Source organism: Sander lucioperca, chromosome 7 (assembly GCF_008315115.2).
Source record: "Sander lucioperca isolate FBNREF2018 chromosome 7, SLUC_FBN_1.2, whole genome shotgun sequence".
NCBI lineage: Eukaryota > Metazoa > Chordata > Actinopteri > Perciformes > Percidae > Sander > Sander lucioperca.
In genome coordinates this window covers 9,047,212-9,065,912 of record NC_050179.1, presented here as the reverse complement: position 1 = coordinate 9,065,912, position 18,701 = coordinate 9,047,212, and the positions used below count along the sequence as shown (strand labels likewise).

The 18,701-nt window shown below is 43.4% G+C and overlaps 1 protein-coding gene across 1 annotated transcript in view; it reads right to left on the bottom strand.

Moving 5' to 3' along the window:
- Positions 1–12,825: 12,825 nt before the first annotated feature.
- Positions 12,826–18,701, bottom strand: part of LOC116038659 (LHFPL tetraspan subfamily member 3 protein-like) — a 28,007-nt gene continuing 22,131 nt past the window's right edge. The window contains exons 3-4 of the mRNA XM_031283214.2: positions 13,878–13,906; positions 12,826–12,865 (exon numbers count right to left, since the gene is read on the bottom strand). Coding sequence (XP_031139074.1) covers positions 13,890–13,906 — 17 coding nt within the window. The 3' untranslated portion in view covers positions 12,826–12,865; positions 13,878–13,889. The remainder of the gene's footprint in view (positions 12,866–13,877; positions 13,907–18,701) is intronic.

Sequence of the window (18,701 nt, the reverse complement as noted above, 5' to 3'; positions counted from 1 at the left end):
AGAACTATGTCTGGTCTGAGAGTTGAGGTAGTGATCTCCTCTGGAAACTTGAGCTGTCTCCTGAGGTCAACTCTCATATCCCCATCAGTAGCAGATGTCAAGATTCCTGTGCCAGTTGATGTCCCGCTAGAGCTCTCCCCTGCTCTAACGATGCTCTAACAAACCTGATCAAAACAAACCTGATCAAAATGGGGTGCTGTCGTCCTTGTGCTGTTGTGGGTCTTCCTTCTCTCTTCCTCCAGGCCTGCAGCCAGCTCGGCAAGTCTGAACTTGCCATGATGACAACACATATTCAAGGCTTGCCGGTTTCCCACACAGCATGCAGTCTGGGCTCTCAGCCAGCCCCCAACGATGGAAGTTCACTGGTGTTGGTAGGACATATATGTGAAGCACAGGAGGAATTTGATCCTCTTCTCCTCCATGCCCCACATATCCCTCCACCCCAATGGTCTTCCTTGGACACCGCCCCAACATGTCCACCTCCCCTGGTTTTTCATGGCTGCTGCCTTTCCTCCTCCTCCACCATACGGAGCTCTTCCTGGACTAGGCTGCGGTGACCTTTGGCATTAGTGTCCCTCCACCTAGCTCTGTTTATGACTCCTAGGCCCAGCCTGCCTTGGTTGACCGTCCCCATGATGTCTTTGTGGCATAAACTTTTTATTTTTATTTTTTTTTTTACCTTTATTTATCCAGGTCAGTCAATTGAGAACAATTTCTCATTTGCAACGACGACCTGTCACATTCACACAGTCACACATTCATACCTGGAAGCTGCCCAGTACAACCACAGTCTGATCTGCTGGCCACTGAGCAACTCCACTGGAGCGGTTGGGGTTAAGGGCCTTGCTCAAGGGCACATCAGTGGTACTTCAGTGGTGGTAGTGAGGAAGGAACAAGCGCTGCTCTTTCACTTTCCCCACCCAGATTTTATCCTGCCAGTCTGGGGATTGAACCAGCGACCTTCCGGTCCACGCTTGCTTCTCTAACCTTTAGGCCACCACTCCCAACCAGTGCCAACCTTGCCTCTGCGCCTGCCACAGCCCTGCTTGCTGACCATTTCTGTCCTGTGCAGATGGTGATATCTGCTTGGTGGACCAATTCACTACTGTCACGAAGCATTATTACCTGCCGGGCTTTGGCCACCTTAAACTCTTCAACAACAGATGTTAATGGCAGCTGTAGTTTGCTTTCTGTACAGCCCGATACAGCTCAGGAAGCAAGCTACAGCTGCCATTAACATCATCAATATAAATACTCATTATATTTCTGCATTAAAAATCAACTAAATTAAAAATACAAAACTTTTATCAGCAAAATGTACTTATCAAACGTACTAATTATGCAGAAGGGCCATTTTCAATAGTGTTATATCATTATATATAATTTAACCTGTAACTGATGCAATAACATTTAAGCAATATTTCAGTGCCATATCTGGCCAAGGTTCATCTAATTTATAAACTTTTTAAACTTTTTAAAACATTTCATTGACTTTGGGGTAGAACTCTATGACAGTGTATCATATTTCATAATCTAAAGATATATTTTCTATGTAAAACAATCTGTAGTAATAATGATCAAATATATGGTTGTAGAGAATAAAGTTTATATCATCCTCTGATGTGGAGTGGATGTATTAAGTGGCATGAAATGGTACAAGTAGCATATCCCTCAAAATTGTACTTAAGTATATAATACAATACTTAAGTATGTATATATGTAAATATGTACTTAGCTACTTTTCATCAATAGAAATCAATATTAGGATCCTACTATTTTTTTATAGGCTATAATAACAATGTCTTCCTCTGATGTAGAAGTAGGCCCTACTACATGGCTACTTTACCTCTACATCAGAGGAAGACATTGTACTACTAAATTACATTTACCTGACAGAGAACGTTGCAGATTCAGAATTTAATCACAAAATATCACAATTAAAATGTGGAGTAAGGGACTGTTCGTTATTTATTTCAGGGGCCACCGGAGGAGTTTCGGGAACTTTAGTCAAAATAGACCCTCCCTTCACCAGCAACACATTTTGGATGACCCTCCAAAATGATATGGAAAAAAGGGATGACCCTCCACAACAATTTATTGATGCCTTCTGTGCTAGTTTGCGCTTGGCAAAGATATACAGCTAGCCATTGCTTTTTCTTTTTTTTTACAGCCATGACTAAACCTCTGCATTCTCATCTTACGCATCACCCTCCTCTGTTATGGTGTGGTGGCCATTTCAGTAGATTTACTCACTAACGTTGTGGAAACACAATAAGCATGGAAACTAAATGCACACTTCCTGCATTAGTGCATTACTTCAAATACTAAGTCACTCATCTAGTAAACTAGTATTCACATGAAATAAAACAATAAAACATTGAGACCATTCAGCAATGCACACTGGGTAATAACAAATTCAACACCTGGTACCTGTGCATGGAGGACCGCACATTTTCTACGAGTAGTGAACATTACGCGGCTCTCCCCATCTCCGGAACGGTCAGGGGCACCGCTTCCGCGGTCTTCCCCTCTGCCACAGGCAGCTCCACCCTCCACCGCTAAGGCTCTCTTCCTGGATCTGCCAGACATCATTAAGAAGGTTGCAGACCAGAGAGGCATAGCGCTCCTGGCTGAACTTCCAGCCCCCGCTCGCGGCCTCTTCAGCGGGGATGTGTACGTCCAGGAGCCGCCATCCAAACATGCTCCACTCTGGCGCTTTACGGAGCTTCGGCCGTTTGTGGAGGAGGCTCTCTCCCAGCCAGGGAAACTGAAGGCTCCGGTCTCTCGCTACGCCCTGTTCACCTGGGTTCAAGGCGACACAGAAGCGGGCTTCCCTGCGGTCCCTCCCCTGGAACAGAGCCTGGTGTCCATCCTGCTTCCGAAGGCTATTTTTTTCGGCCACTGGAAGCCCACACCTCCGTCCCCCCCAGGATCATGTCTGCGCTCAGGTCACTGACAGGTCACACCAGTGTGCAGCCCAGGGCCTTGTGGCACAGAACAATATAGCTAGCCTCCGCTGTCTCCGCCATGGCCACCACTCCGGGAGCTCTTCCCCCGGAGCTAGCCACGGAGATTGGTAAAGCTATGACCGCCATCCTCACCCTGACCACGGCGTCCACGGTGGCGTTGTCAAGAATTCAGGCGTGGCAGACTGTGGCCCAGCGAAAACATCTAGCTCCACATGTCGCTGCTACCAACGGAGGTCAGACGTGAGCTTCTGTACGGCCCCATAGCTCCCGATGGGCTATTTGGGCCCCGCCTACAGACGGCCACGTCCCACCTTCACCAGGCGGCAGAGGAGGCAGAGCGGCTACGAAGGCTTGGCTCTTGGAAGGCGGCTCCTCCACAGCAGCGCCACCACCACAACAACCGACATAAGAGGAAACGCCCCACAGCCTCTGCTACGGCTGTGTCCTTCTAGGCTTCGACCTCCGCTCCTCCGCCCGGTCCCCCCTCCACAGTGACAGCCGGCTCCACCTGACCGGCAGGCTTCACGGGGCCGGAGGACCATGAAGGCGGCCCCCACCTAGTCTAACCCGCCCCCCGAGTCACCCAGCAAGCAGCGGCGATGGTGGCAATGTTGGGGCGCGGGGAACGTCTGTCCCACCACGGTTGAGAGATGGTTTCATCGTCAGCGCCTCGACCCCATATGCCACAAGTGGCGAATGCTGACCATCCCTCCTTCTCTTCAGTGAGATCTGGCATATTAGGGAAACCCTCGGACCCTGTCAACCGGGGTTCCCTGGCTGAGGAATGTAGGGAGGAATGTGCGAGTCACAGGTGGTGGGAGGAGAATGGCCACCTCCCCCCTCACTGCCTCACGAGAGAACACACAGTGCACACTGTGGTTTTCCTTGAGCACACGGGACAATCCACCCCTCGGCGTAGACGCCTTCTCCCACCACCCTTTGCCCAGAACCCTCCTATACACTTTTCCCCCGTTCCCTTTGATCCCTCGAGGAGTCATTTTAGTGGCACCGGAGTGCACGAGCGCATCCTGGTTCCCGACTCTGGTTCAGCTGCTGGAGGGCCCCCCCTGGCAACTACCGTGGCACGAGGACGCTCTGTCACAGCTGAACGGTGCGATATTTCACCCCCCGGTGATAACCCAGTGGCTGTGGGGCAGGCTGCTGAGCGGGATCGCTTGCAGAGACTAGGCTTGCCCCCTGCCACGGTGCGCACTATCCAGAACGCAAGAGCCCCCTCTACTACAGCATGTTACGCAGGGCGCTGGTCTGCTTTCCAGCGCTGGTGCACGGAGAAGGGTGCGGACCCCACATTGTGTCGCCTGCCTCTCTTGTTGATCTCCAAACATTGGTGGATAATGATTTGGCTCCGTCTACAGTCAAAGCCTACGCAGCAGCCATCTCATCCTGCCACGAAGGCTATGGAGAGAGGGCGTTTTTTGCGCACCCCTGGTGAAGCGCTTTTTGAAGGGGGTCAGGTGACAGAAACCCGCCATGTGCTCTCTCACACCCCAATGGGACCTAGCCCTGGTGCTTCGAGCTCTGGGGAAGCCTCCTTACGAGCCTCTGGCACAAGCCTCTCTCAGGTTGCTGTCACTAAAAACGGCGATTCTCCTTGCCCTGACGTCAGCCAAGAGAGTGAGTGACTTATGTGCGCTGTCAGTTTTGCCGTCCTGCCTCTCCATTAGAGGGGACGGGAGCGCAGCCACCTTACAACCAAACCCCTCATTCATTCTAACAAATTCCTTTCGGTCGAGGGTGTTTTCCCTCAAAGGTTTTTTTCCCCCCGTCTCATGACAACGACGTGGAGGAGGCTTTTCACCGTTTGTGTCCGGTGCGTGCGTTATGACCAGTGTTGGGTGTAAAGCGTTACAAAGTAACGTAACTACTTAAAAAGTAACGTAACTACTTAAAAAGTAACGCGTTACCGTAACGTAACAAATTCTTCGGGTAAAAAGTAGTGTAACGCGCTACTACTGAAAATTTGGTAACGAAACGTAGTTCCTTTTTCATTTCGGCGCAACGTTAGTTTTCCCAGGGACTTCTCAGCTGCGCGCTCACAAGCTCCACACTGGACATGACAGAGTAATCATGGCAAGCGAGAAGCAGCCAAAGTTAACTTTTGAGAGCATTTTAAGTTTCGTGGCTTTTTGCTGGACGGCGCTCTGAGCCAGGCAGACACAAAGCTGACAACCTCACAGATGGATGCGGTGGAGATGGCCTCATACATACACGCAGCGGACTGCTGTGGACTTGTGTTGGTTTCACAGACACGCAAGGATTTCCAGAAAAGGAGCTGGGCATCCGGGCACATTCTACGAGGGCACTGTCGACATCTGCGGCCTTGTTCAGGGGCATGACAGTAGTCGACATCTGCACAGCGGCCTCCTGGGCATCCCCATGCCCATTCATCCATGTCTATCTGCGTGATATGTCTGAGCCCTCCATGACCCACTCGGTCCTATCCACACTCAATGACGAATGATGCGCCGTTGTATGTGTGTTCTGCCTGCTGTCCTCCCCCCCTCTTGCACTAGGTGCTGGGAGGAAAGCGGGTGTCCAATATATATATATATATATATATATATATATATATATTTATCAATCATGATACAATTTCTCACTAATCATGCATGCCTACAATCATGGAATGATGCGCCGCTGCATGTGTATTCACCTGCGGTCCTCACCCCCTACACTGGGTGGCTGAGAGGAACACGGGCATCCCATAAATTATCAATCATGTACAATTCCTCACTAATCATGCACACCTACACTCATAACTTGGGCCTTGCAGCCAGTTAGGCAAAGTCATTACCATGGCAGACTCTTTTATCAGAACAACGGTTTATCTGATACTATCTCCTGTCAGTGCATTGGAGGAAGAGTTAGTCTATGTTCTGCTTGTGGGCTCTGTGTCGCAGGTGGCATTGACTACATCAGCTTCGCCCTAACCCGAAGCCTATACGAAATAGAACGATAGTTACGTATTGTAACTCCAGATTCTATGAGTATAGGTGCAGCCCTTTAAGATTCGGGCCACCTGCTCCAATAACATTAGCTGAAAAAAAAGCTGATGTTGGAAGTTGAACAACGGGTCCGCTCTGTTTATATACAGTATCTGCTGACGTAGTTGAAGCTCGTGCTGGACGCAAAAGAAAATCTTCACGACTGCGCATGCGCGAAGGGATAAACCCAATAGCGTAGCCTTAGAGGGCTGCGCCTATACTCATAGAATCTGGAGTTACAATACGTAACTATCGTTAACATTGAAGCATGGATTTAATTGCGGGGGTATTTTGCCAACGGTAAAGTTATTAGTTAGCAGCACACTTAATTAACCTCTTTGAGTTTCCTCTTAGCGAAATGCTCTGAGTGAATTAAAGGTACAATATGTAACTTTTCTGCTATAAAATGTCTAAAAATGACCATACCTATGTTATATATTTTTTTGAGTTGTGTATTTACGCCCGTCAGTGGCATCATATAACCTTTCACCCTCTAGTTACTCTATCTTCCATCAAAACACAGGCACCCAGATGCTATGTTTGAGAGTAATTGTAAATCATACAATGTCACAGAAAAAAATACGGGTAACACTGCTTTTTCTGCCAAAAGGCATAATTTTTGTGATTAATTACATGCCACTTTGCAACACAGTAATACAGCAGAAACCTTATTTATTGATACAAATCAATATTAATCTAGCTTAATGTTACTACAATGTATGTGCTGGTTGACAAGTAGCTTAACGTTAATGCTAGCTAATGCTTGGTGGATAACATTATAGGGTTACAACATCGTTCAACGCGCTCATCAAGTTATTAGTAGTATGATTATTTTGACCATGGGTAAAAGCAGCACTGCGCTAACCCACGAATAAGTTCACTAGTAACGTTAACTGTATAGCTAGATAGATGATTCATCTAATCTAATTTAGCCAGCTAGCACACCCCACTCAACCTGCCTCACTCCCCCGGCACAAAGAGACTTCATTCGGGATGATAGCTGACAACACAGCCAGAACATATAGCAATAGCTAGTTACCGTTAGCCCCAGCCGGTGCTGGGTGCTAACGACGCTAACGGCAGTTTAATGAAGCGTCGGGAAACAGAGAATAGCAGACCCAGGTATCCTAGTCACAACATCGGCCATCCATAATGTTAGCCACCGGTGTTTGTACCAAAAATCTCCTCCCTGCCGAATTTCTTCCCCCTTCGCGTTTAGCTGTCTTTACAGTTAGCTAGCTAAATTAACCCGACAAAATGTGGGTTAAGCACCAAAACGAATAGTTAAGATTACAGAAAAGTGAAGGGGGAGATCGGGGAGCTGGGAGATGTTCTTCTGCTGCTGACTATGGCAATCGAACATCATTGTCGTCGCGGAGATTCCCCCTGCAATCCCCACCCACACTAGAGCTGAAGATCTTTGCCCGAACCCGACGGGACCCGACGGGACCCGACGGGACCCGACGGGACCCGACGGGACCCGACGGGTTCGGTCTTAATTTCTATCATGTTACACGGGCTCGGGCCGGGCTCGGGCTTGCGCTCCTGGTTGCGCAGTAAACGAGCGGTCAGGTGAAGCGTTTCGATTGGTGTGTAAATGGATGCTGAGGAAGTGAAACAGAGGCTGGCTTCTGGAGGACTTATTTTATTTTTTTGTTCCAACTTCCAACTGGCCGATAGCCTCCGTTAGTCATGAATAAATTATGTTAAAAAATGTATAAATTGCTCATTCTTGACGGAAAACAGCTGTGTGCGTGCGGCGCAGTCTCTTTTTTCTTTCTCTCCCTTTTCCGCCGAGTGGTGTGTGTGCCCGCTTGCGGTGTGAAGAGCTATTTTCCGAAATGCACTCTAATCACTGCTGATAGACGGCCTTTTGTACAGTCGGGCTGTAAACGGGTTCGGGCTTTTAAAAATCTGTCAATCAAAATGTACTGGTCGGGCTCGGGCCGAATTCTGTCAGGCTCGGGCCTTGTCGGGCCGAACTTTTAAGGCCCGATTACAGCTCTAACCCACACCCGTCTCTCAGCCTCGTTGAGTAGCTAGCTAATCATTAGCCAGCAGCTAAAACCTGCTAACGTTAGCCCTGGCTAACTAGCTCTGTGGTCAGCTAGCTACCAATACAGATTGAATCAAGAAAAACGTAATTATGTTGGAGAAACTGCAGCTATTTTATTAGCATGACAAGAATAAACGTTACTAAACGTAACGTGAATAAACTTGAATGGGTAAACTCGTCTGTGAACAGATGCATTCTAATCGACGATAGCGTTTAGCAATAAAAACTCCCATAATTCCACGCAACTTCCCAACGTCATCAAACATCTGTGTTTACAATCCATTGTTTTGGTTGAGAGACCCCTAGCGGCAGAAAGTTACATATTGTATGTTTAAAGCTGGGCTTTTATTGTGAAGGGTAGACATGGAAAAGCCAGTGTTATGCTAGCGCCTTCTTATCTCAACCTTTTTTAACACAACAGTTGCGAGTTTTATTTACAGTTTTTTTATATCCAATATCCAATGCTGTCCAAATTGCTCCAACTCCTCCTAAATCTAAACCCCAAGTTTAATGGGTACCCAGGAAACCAAGTATGAAGTAGATTGGATGAACGGTTCATGAGATATTTCAAAGACAGACCACATACACACACATACACACACATACACACATACACACACACACACACACACACACACACACACACACACACACACACACACACACACACACACAGAGAGGCTTCCCGATTTATTAGATAGATATTTTATATAGCCTATATTTATAATATTACATTTACAATTACATTATTAAGTACACACACCACACTATAAAACTACCCCATTACAAGTCTAGCATTCAAGTAAAGTAAAAGTATAGAAGTATTGGCAACAACATTTCTTTTCTTTTCGTTCTTTTTTTTTTACTTTATTGTGTAACGTTAAATTCTCCCAAACAACATATGACCCAAACTACAGTTATTGAACAGTTTAGCATTATGCTCATTAAAGAATACAAGACAATCTTTTCTTCACTCTCAATAAAGCTATAATCATGGTAATGGTGACCTCAAATAAATCCCAGCATGCTTTGCCAGACTTTAACCTGAGCATAATAATGCATCATATTTTGTCATTTAATCATGCAAAATAAAAAGATACTAGTAGGAGATTTGTAGTAGCAGCTAAATAAAAAGTGCAATGTGTGAAGTATAGTACAAAGTTGCACAAAATAGAATTGTCCTTAATTACAGTTCAGTTCAGAATAATTAATACATCTATGGTTTACTTCAGTCAGTCAGTTTCATCAATCATAGGCTTTGTTACGTGACTGGTTGACTTCACAATAATTCAAGAGCTGCTGGACTTTTCATCATCATCATCATTTTATGCACTCACTTATTGTGCTGCCAAGACATTCAATTAAATAAAATGAAGTTATTCCCCATTTCACCCCCTGGATATCCCAAAGGACTGAGGACTATGAACCACACACAACCAATCAGCCATAAACCAGTCCTGACAGTATTGAGTGCTATGAATCAGTTAAAAGCTTCTAACTGCTTTTTTCTATTCCCAATTTCAAAGCCATGTAAGAAATAGGTTGTTGCCATTATGCCTTAAAGCATCAGCTGCAAACAATAATGACTAAATGTGGTATTTTCTTTTTTCCCCTCATATTTCTTTCCCCACAACATTCCTGTCTTTATGGTGGCTGTGGTCTAGACATGTGACTTGGATAAAAAAGGTTATTGTGTCTTGTGAGTGAGAAGTTAATCTTTCATAATCTCAAAGAGGTTTTATCTCTCAAAGAGACTGTGTTTTTATACTTGTGTTGTATGTTGAAATATGAGGTGAGTTGTGGACAGCTATATTTAAATTTTCAGCTGACTTTTAAATGTTATCATGGAGGGTTAGCATTAAAATAAGAAATAAATTAAAACAATAATGTTCATAATAATTGATAAACACTTTAAAGATTACTTTCAAACCCTTTTCCTCTCAAAGCTACATTTTAAAATTCAACTCTTTCAAAGCTTTCATCCACTTGTTCCTTCTTCTTTTTTCCCCTCAAACATTTTGAGTGATTATTGGTGTTGTTCCCCAGTTTATGTAATTTAACATTTAATATTGTTAAATTAGGCTACATACTGTATATATATATATATATATATATATATATATACTTCAAACACACACACACACACACACACACACACATATATTGAGTCAATATATGTGTGTGTGTGTGTGTGTGTGTGTGTGTGTTTGAAGTCAGAGTATGGTCTTTTGTGTGTGTGTGTTTGAAGTCAGAGTATGGTCTTTTGTGTGTGTGTGTGTGTGTGTTTGAAGTCAGAGTATGGTCTTTGTTCGTTCTTTTGTTTTCCTATCTATTCAGAAAACAAATGAACAGTCGGTGGAATAAGCTATACCTGCTTCCCTAATATCTGCCCCGTATTTCAACTTAAAGCCTTTCTTAATATTGCAGAACAGTTGCAGTTTAACAGCCCTCTATTTCCACACTCTGTCTTCGTTATTTTTCTTTAATTGCTTTGCAGCATCAAGAATACTCATGTATGTGCTAATAAAACAAGAATGAATGAGCTTGCAACAGATCATCTCCATGACAATTGAGGAAAGTCCAACCGTTGATGGTTGATGAAGACGTGTGATATGGTTGAGTTGGGATTGTTTAGTTGAATTTAGCATTCATATTGGAGAATGACCAAAGTCCATAACATAATGTATTCTGTCTTTGGGCATGTGTGGTCATGTAAAACTCAATATTCATAATTATGGTAAATGGTAGGCCTACTGTGTGTGTTGTGGCCATTTCATCTGATTTTCTGGTGTTTGCATTTTTACATCATTTATGTTCCTTTGTAGCTACCTTCTCTGTCATATTACAGCAGAGCAAAATCATAACCAATGCCAGCTAGTCATAAGCAAAGTCTTAACCAATGTTTTTAAAGGGGTAGTCCAGTAATTTTCTGTAAAGATGGCCAACTTGCAAGAGACAAATGAGAGAAATTCAAGAGAGAAATGAATGCAGCAGAGGCTGAAATATTGTGACTTTTAGTCCCCAGTATGGGTCCAACTCCATAAACACTGGATCCTACATTTGCCATAATGCAAATTGGGTCTTTCATTAAACCTTCCCTGACTATGTCCACATTGTTCAAATTTGATGTCCAGAGTTTGCAAGGGTTTCTGTTATAAATGTGTAGTCTGTAGTTTGTAGACTTTACAAAGCTCCCTATGAAGAGATTGTGCAACTGTTTTCACAGGCTGAGTAGTACTGATAATAACCAGTAACCTAATCTTTATTTGAAAAATCGATGGAGCACCCTCTTAACAAAAATGAACTTTTGTCAGAATGAAGAAAACGCCACAAAAGTTTTACAGTGAAAACCTTTATTAAGTGTTCATATATTCTTAAATGAATGTCTTTAATTGCTCTAAGTTAACCTCCTCCATATTTGCTAATTGTTTGGTATCTATAGAATATCTATTTACACAGGAACATATCCACAGGTGATGCTGGGACAGACCTTACTGATCCATCATCAGTCACAATACATAATACTGTCCAACTCCATCATGTTACCCTGTATGCCCCAACAAAACACATCAAGAAAAGGGAGTCAAAGAGAGTAAAACAGAAAGAGAGCTCTGGAGACAAAGACCGAGACAGACAGATTGGGCTACACAACAGGACAATTGTGTGTGAGGCTGGCATATTGGTTCTTTAGTCCAACTATTGCACACAACACATTCACACCAACACTCACATTATGTGCATGCACTCACACTCACTCTCTCTCATACACACACACACACACACACACACACACACACACACACACACACAGACCTCCCTTCACACATACAGAAGCACACTCACACAGAAGCTACAAATCCTGCAGCACACATCATAATAGCCCCCATCACAGTGTAGATACCACAGACTATAAAATATTAGATTTCTTCTCAAACTGAAGCGCTGTGCAAAGTTAGCTAGCAGGGCATTGAATGGATTTAGTTAAAATTCCTAGAACATCTTTAATATTCACTGTACATACTTTTTAATACAAGTTCTCTTCTCTTTTGGATGATAATATTCTTATAAAATATCTTAAATATCTTTTTTTTCTAGTAAACGAAGAGGAACAAAGGAGTGTATGAGCAAAAAAAGAAACAAAAACTTTCATTTAATTGTCAAACTTCACATATGAAACACAATAGATTTACATCAACCCGATATTATCTTAAAATGAGCAGTTTTTTTTCACAAATAAAACATGACACACATTCTGACGGTGGTACACACGGCTAAGTGTTAACATAGTTTAATACTTGTAATTACAGAGTTTGTCAATGTTTTGTTTGAATGTACTGTATGTGCGTTGAGTTGTGTTTGTGCATATGATTGAGTTGTTGTGTGTGTGTGTGTGTGTGTGTGTGTGTGTGTGTGTGTGTGTGTGTGTGTGTGTGTGTGTGTGTGTGTGTGTGTGTGCTAGTACTGCATGTGTACAATGTCAACCCTGTGCCTTCTCAGGTAGGTAGTGGGTAGTCCATATACTTCTCAACAGAATAACAGTCTCTGCCCCTGCCATGGTCTATGCAATGTTGTGCAAGGGTTAGGTCTGTAGACACATTAGGGTAAAAGTGCATTGGGCTCCATCTAAGTGCTGGGGATGATTTAGTTACTGCAAGCAAAAGGGATGGACTTTGAGGGTAGGTTACACTGGAGTTTTGGCAGGTAGATGTGAAAGGCAGGCTGGCTGGTTCCATAGTATTCCTCTCCTTCACAGACGTGGATGGCCTCCTTCCTCTAAGCTGATGTTGAGGGTTGACTGGTACTTCATGAAAACAGACACATGGAAATTCAGGAACCTGGTAGAAAGAGAAAGAGAGAGAGACGGTGAGGGTGGAAAGTAACTAAGTAGGCTATGCATTTTATTATAATTTTGAGGTACTTGTACTTTACTTGAGTATTTCCTGCTATTTCATGCTATTTTAAACTTCTACTACACTACATTTCAAAGGGAAATGTTGCATTTTTACTTACACATTGTTGCATCAATATTAACAATCTAATAATGTAATATGTAACAATAAAAAATCTGCAGATTGCGTACAATTTGCTGATAATACTTATGTACTTTTACTTAAGTAGAATTTTGAATGTAGCACTTTTACTCATAATGGAGCATTTTTACATTCTTGTATTAGTACTTTTACTAAAGTAAAGGATGTGAGTACTTATTTAACCAGTGAAATAGAGGTAGTTGTACTTTACTTGAGTATTTCCATTTTATGCTACATTTTAGAGTGAAATATTCTCCATTACATTTACTTGACAAAAAAAGATTATATATAAAGACTATAGACTTGTCATAGATTAAGATTTTACATACTAAACCTATAAAAGCATACACTGTAATATGACATTGTTATAGATTAAACTACCCAACAGTCTAAAGTAATTAAAATTAGCTCCACCTCAACCAGCTGCAACATTACAGTAAAATGCTTTTTACAAAGTAATACATCAGCAATAATGATCTTAAATTTTATAAAATATAACACCAACAAGGGCAATTCTGCTGCATGACAACTACTTTTAACTTTGATACTCAAAGCACATTTTGATGACAATTCTGTACTTTTACTTCAGTAGGATTTTGAAAGCAGGACCTTTATTTGTAATGAAGGTTTTTGCATTGTGCTAAGTGAAGGATCTGAGTACTTCTTTTACTGCTGGCTGTAGGGGACTACAGGGTAAAATAAATTGACATTGAATTTACACTGTTGTACTGCACGTGGGGACCCAAAAGACATCTCATGGAGAACCATTACATTGTGCATGACAGCTTACATAATGTCATACACTGTCCTTACTTACCTTAAGATTTGGTTAGGCATTGCCTCCCTCTGCAAACACAAACACACAAAGTAAAATATAAAAGTGCAACAACACGGTTCTCAAGGTCATGCTATAGACTTCCATGTTCACGCATTCCCAAATACATGCATTCTTCACAATGACTAGTTGTATTGCACACAAACACCAGTAGATGGCACCAGGGATGGGCTGATTGGTAAAAGACTGTTGAGGTGTAATGAATTATTCATAAATGGTAGATTCCTCAGAGCCCTAAACTAAGGAATGGTATATCAGTGCTACAGTGAGGCTGTTTATTGACTGGCAAAGCTACTGATAATCCCATTCAATTTTTCTTTTCTATGTCATTGTTTTTAGATCTTTCAACTTGTCATTTTCTCTCATATTTGTCATTTCAAGGTCATTGTAGTTTGAGATGAGAAAATAGAAATTGCACGCATCTCCTCTGAGAGTTGGTTATATTACTATGTAGAGGATATTGCCAGCTACATGCATGGATGATTAAACATGGCACTATAATGTTGATTATGTTTACTTCTCTCATAATAAGAAAGTGACATTCTGCCTTTTGCCCCTTTAAAATGTCTGCATTTTTCCTTTTCTCTCCTTCGTTCTTATTCTTTCGCCACACTTTTGTTTAATGGGTTTTGGTTGCCCATGCCTGTCTGATTCCATTACACACTACAGGTGGGGGGTCCTTTTCACAGTACCTCGGACCTGTGATAGTAATGCAGACATTACATATGCATGGAGACCAGCGTATAGACCAGGCCATTACCATGACTACATCATCACATCCCCTGAGTGTATGGTAGATCGTTGGTGGAAAAATTGAGGCTTGATGGTGGTAGGGAGCCAGACATCCCTACTGTCTTTGGGTCATTGTACAGCCATAGTACAGTAGGGAGCAGATATGTGACTTGCAAGATAGTTATGGTTAGATCATTTAAAATGCAATCAGAATCAGAAAAGGATTTATTGCCAAGTAAGTAACACTTACAAGGAATTTGCCTTGGTGGTTGGTACGTACATAAACAAACAAACATATTAAACATTAGTATGACATACATACAGAAATATCAAATACAGAAACAAATATATACAAAATAGCTGTTTAAAATATGTAGCTTTTCAATGTTTCTGAAATCATAAATGACCTGCGACAGCAAACGAGACTAACAGTGAAAAGAACGCTATTTTTGACCAGGTCCTATTTTTCCTGCAAAGTCACAAAAGGATTTATGGCAGGTAGACGGCTCTACAGAGCACACATTCTGACGGGTCACAGATTTCGGCTGAACACCGGAGAAGCCTGTGTTAGTGAGTATGCAGGTAAAAGGTAGCAGGAGATGTCTTTATGTAGGCCTAATTGTATTTTAATTTTATTCTAGAAGTTATCTGTTGTAGTTATGGCTGATTCTGGGGCAGGTCCATCACATAGAAGAAGGAAATTAAATGAAGACAACAACTAAAAGCTAAAAGGGAAAGTGAAAGATGACTGGCGAAATCTGAGTCACACTCAGTCGGGCTTTCAACAGATGGAGAAAATTACGGGACTGTAAATGATTCAAAAACATCCTTGAATTGGCCCTCAGGTATGTATTAAGTCTATTTCATTCATAAAAATAACTTTAGATTGCGCAATGTGGTTGTACGTCAGTAGCCGCCATTAAATTACGTCCCCGTTCCATTTAGAGCTTCCATTTTCAATCCTTTTAGTCCGTGTTTGTGTTGGCCTACTATTTTCTTTTCACTTGTCCCCCTGTACTTGTGTGAAGCGTCCGTGGGTTTCATGAAATGCGCTATATTAATTAAAAAGTTATTACGTTGGTTGCTACAACAATCTCTTATTGCTTTGGCTCGTGACACAGTGACAGTGATACCTGGTTTAGCTTACGATACATCAAGTAGCTAAGTTACCGTATGCAACACTTGAAATGCAACCATGCATCTGTAACCCATTCTCTTATTGTAAATGAATGATTATGTGTCTGAGCAAAACATTCAACGCAACTTTATGACCTCCCCGTAACGCTAACTCCTAGACCTTTACAACAGCAAGTGTGGTAAAAACACTACTGCTTTAGTCCAAAGGGGGCCGCTGAAATCAACATAAACTGAAAGTTACATATAGCCACTTTAACATAAAATAAAAATAAAAAAGAGAGGCTGAATGGTTTAGTGCAGTGTGCAAAATTGTTTAGGGATGTGCAAAAAGTAGGCAGGTGTATAGTCCAGGATGTAGGTTAATTAAAGTGTGGTGACTAGGGTTGGGGTTAAGAGTCAATGTCAGTGGGGGTCTGGGGCCTTGTTAATAAGGCTGACTGCAGAGGGAGAGAAACTGTTTTTGTTGCGTGACGTTTTGGTCCTGATGGACGCAACCTCCTGCCAGAGGGGAGGTGTTCAAGCAGTTTGTGTCCGGGGTGAGAGGGATCGGCCACAATCTTTCCTGCCAGCCTCAGCGTCCTGGAGGCATACAGGTCCTGGAGAAACAGCAGATTGCAGCCAATCACCTTCTCAGCAGAGCGGATGACTGCAGTTGGCCCTTGTTCTTGGCAGTGGCAGCAGCGTACCAGATGGTGATGGAGCAGGTGAGGATGGATTCAATGATGGCCGTGTAGAAGTGCACCATCATTGTCTTTGACAGGTTGAACTTCTTCAGCTGCCACAGGAAGTACATCCTCTGCTACTGCTACTTGTCCTGTAGCAGAGCTGGGAGGTTGTGTGTTGAGCTCAATGGTGTTTTTTGCCCCCAACAGCTCATTCCAGGCAGCGCTGCGACCGCTGCCTCCAAGGCACCTAACCCTAACCTTAACCCTAACCCTAACCATAACCATAGCCATTGCCTAATTGACTTCAAGGCAGTGCTGCGACTGTTGACTTCAAGGCACCTAACCCTAACCTTAACCCTAACCCTGACCCTAACCATAACCAGTGCCTAATCCTAGTGCCTTCCAGGCAGCGCTGCCTGGAAGGAGCTGTTGTGGGCAAAAAAACACCAACAACCTGGTGTTGAAGGCAGAACTGAAGTCCACAAACAGGATCCTGGCGTAGGTTTCTGATGAGTCCAGGTGCCAGAGGATAAAATGAAGAGTCATACAGCATCATATACAGACCTGTTGGCTCTGTAGGCGAACTGCAGGGGGTCCAGGAGTGGGTCGGTCAGGGTTTTGAAATGTGACAAAACAAGGCGCTCAAAATAACCACAGAGGGCAGGGTGACGGGTCTGTAGTCAGTTAGTACTGTGATCCTTGTTTTTTTGGGGGACAGTGATGAGGGTGGAGGACTTGAAGCTGGCTTGTACGTGGCATGTCTCCAGTGAGGTGTTAAAGATGTCTGTGAACACCAGAGACAGCTGATCAGCGCAGTGCTTGAGGGTGAAGGGAGAGAGACTGGTGTCTGGTAAGGCTGCTTCGCGGGGGTTTCGTTTTTTGAACAGCTTAACTTGTCTCTCCTGGACGGAGAGGGTTGTTGTTGTGGAGGTGGGGGGAGGGACTCTGGGGTGGGCAGTGATGAACAGGCCCTGGCCCCTGCTGAGGTGGAGGAGATGGGGCGGGAGGGCTGGAGCTGGTGAATGGAGTCACGGGGGAAGATATCAGGACTGCATTGTCTTTCAAAACGACAGTAAAATTTTAAGTAATTTTAATTATGTTAAAATCCCTTCACAAGCAGAAGACCAGGAAGGCGGTTTGTTACCTTATATGGGATGGCATCTGGTTGAATCTTCTCTCAACCTTGACAAAATATACATTGTTTGAAAGGACAAAGCCCTGTGACTATAGGTGCATCTCACTTCCCTTATTTAATAACTCCTCGCTCCTCTGCTAAAACGGAAGTTGTTCTAGCCCTCCTTCGTGAAGGCCGTCTCAAAGCTCTTATTTCTGCTCCGAGGACCGAGGATCTCTGAGGAGCTTTGAGCGAGGATACACGAGAGCAGCCTTCCGTGCAGCTGAACGTTGCTAACTCTGCCCATGCAACTGACGTATTCACGTGGCACTTCAAAGGAAAGGACGTCTCATCCCTCTAAAACACATTTCCTCATTTCCTCTCTCCTCTGATGATATTCCCCGTCTTTCCCATGCTTCCTTGGTGGGACGGACTAAGACACGAGGAAGGGAAGCAAGTGGAGGAGGGTTAAGGGCTTAAATGAGTGCACATGGTTGCTTATAGATGTCTGTTGATTACATTTCTAAACTGGTTATTCTTAAAGTGCCCATATTATGAAAAAAACACTTTTTCTGGGATTTGGGGTGTTCTTTTGTGTCTCTGGTGCTTCCACACACATACAAACTTTGAAAAAAATCCATCCATGCTGTTTAGAGTGAGATACGGTTTCTGAATGTGTCCTGCCTTCAGTCTCCGGGTGAGCTGTTCAAAATCGGCACGGCTTGTGACGTCACAAGCCGAAACAAGCAGGCTAACCGCAACCATTAGCTCGTAGCTCCTACCTCGTTCTCAATAGCAAAGCACTGCTACAACACACACAAGTTCATCATAATCTACAAAAGAACTACTTACATGTGCGCGCTCATTTAGAAGTCTCCCAGCTAATCCTGCCTTGTAACTGACTGAAGTTGTAGAAACAGCCTTTCTTTTACTGTCTATGGAGCTAGCTAGCTGACATGATCTACATCTGAGCTACTGCGCGTGTGCGAGTGCAATCAAAGATAGTACAGAAGAAGAAGAAGGAAAGAGGTCTCACTCTGTAGCTAAAACAGAGACCAGCTGAAAAGAGGATCTGCAGCAGTGAGAGAGAGCACTGCAGTACAACAAAAATATGGTGTTTTTTGAAAATTAAACTATGTAAACCTATTCTGGTACAAC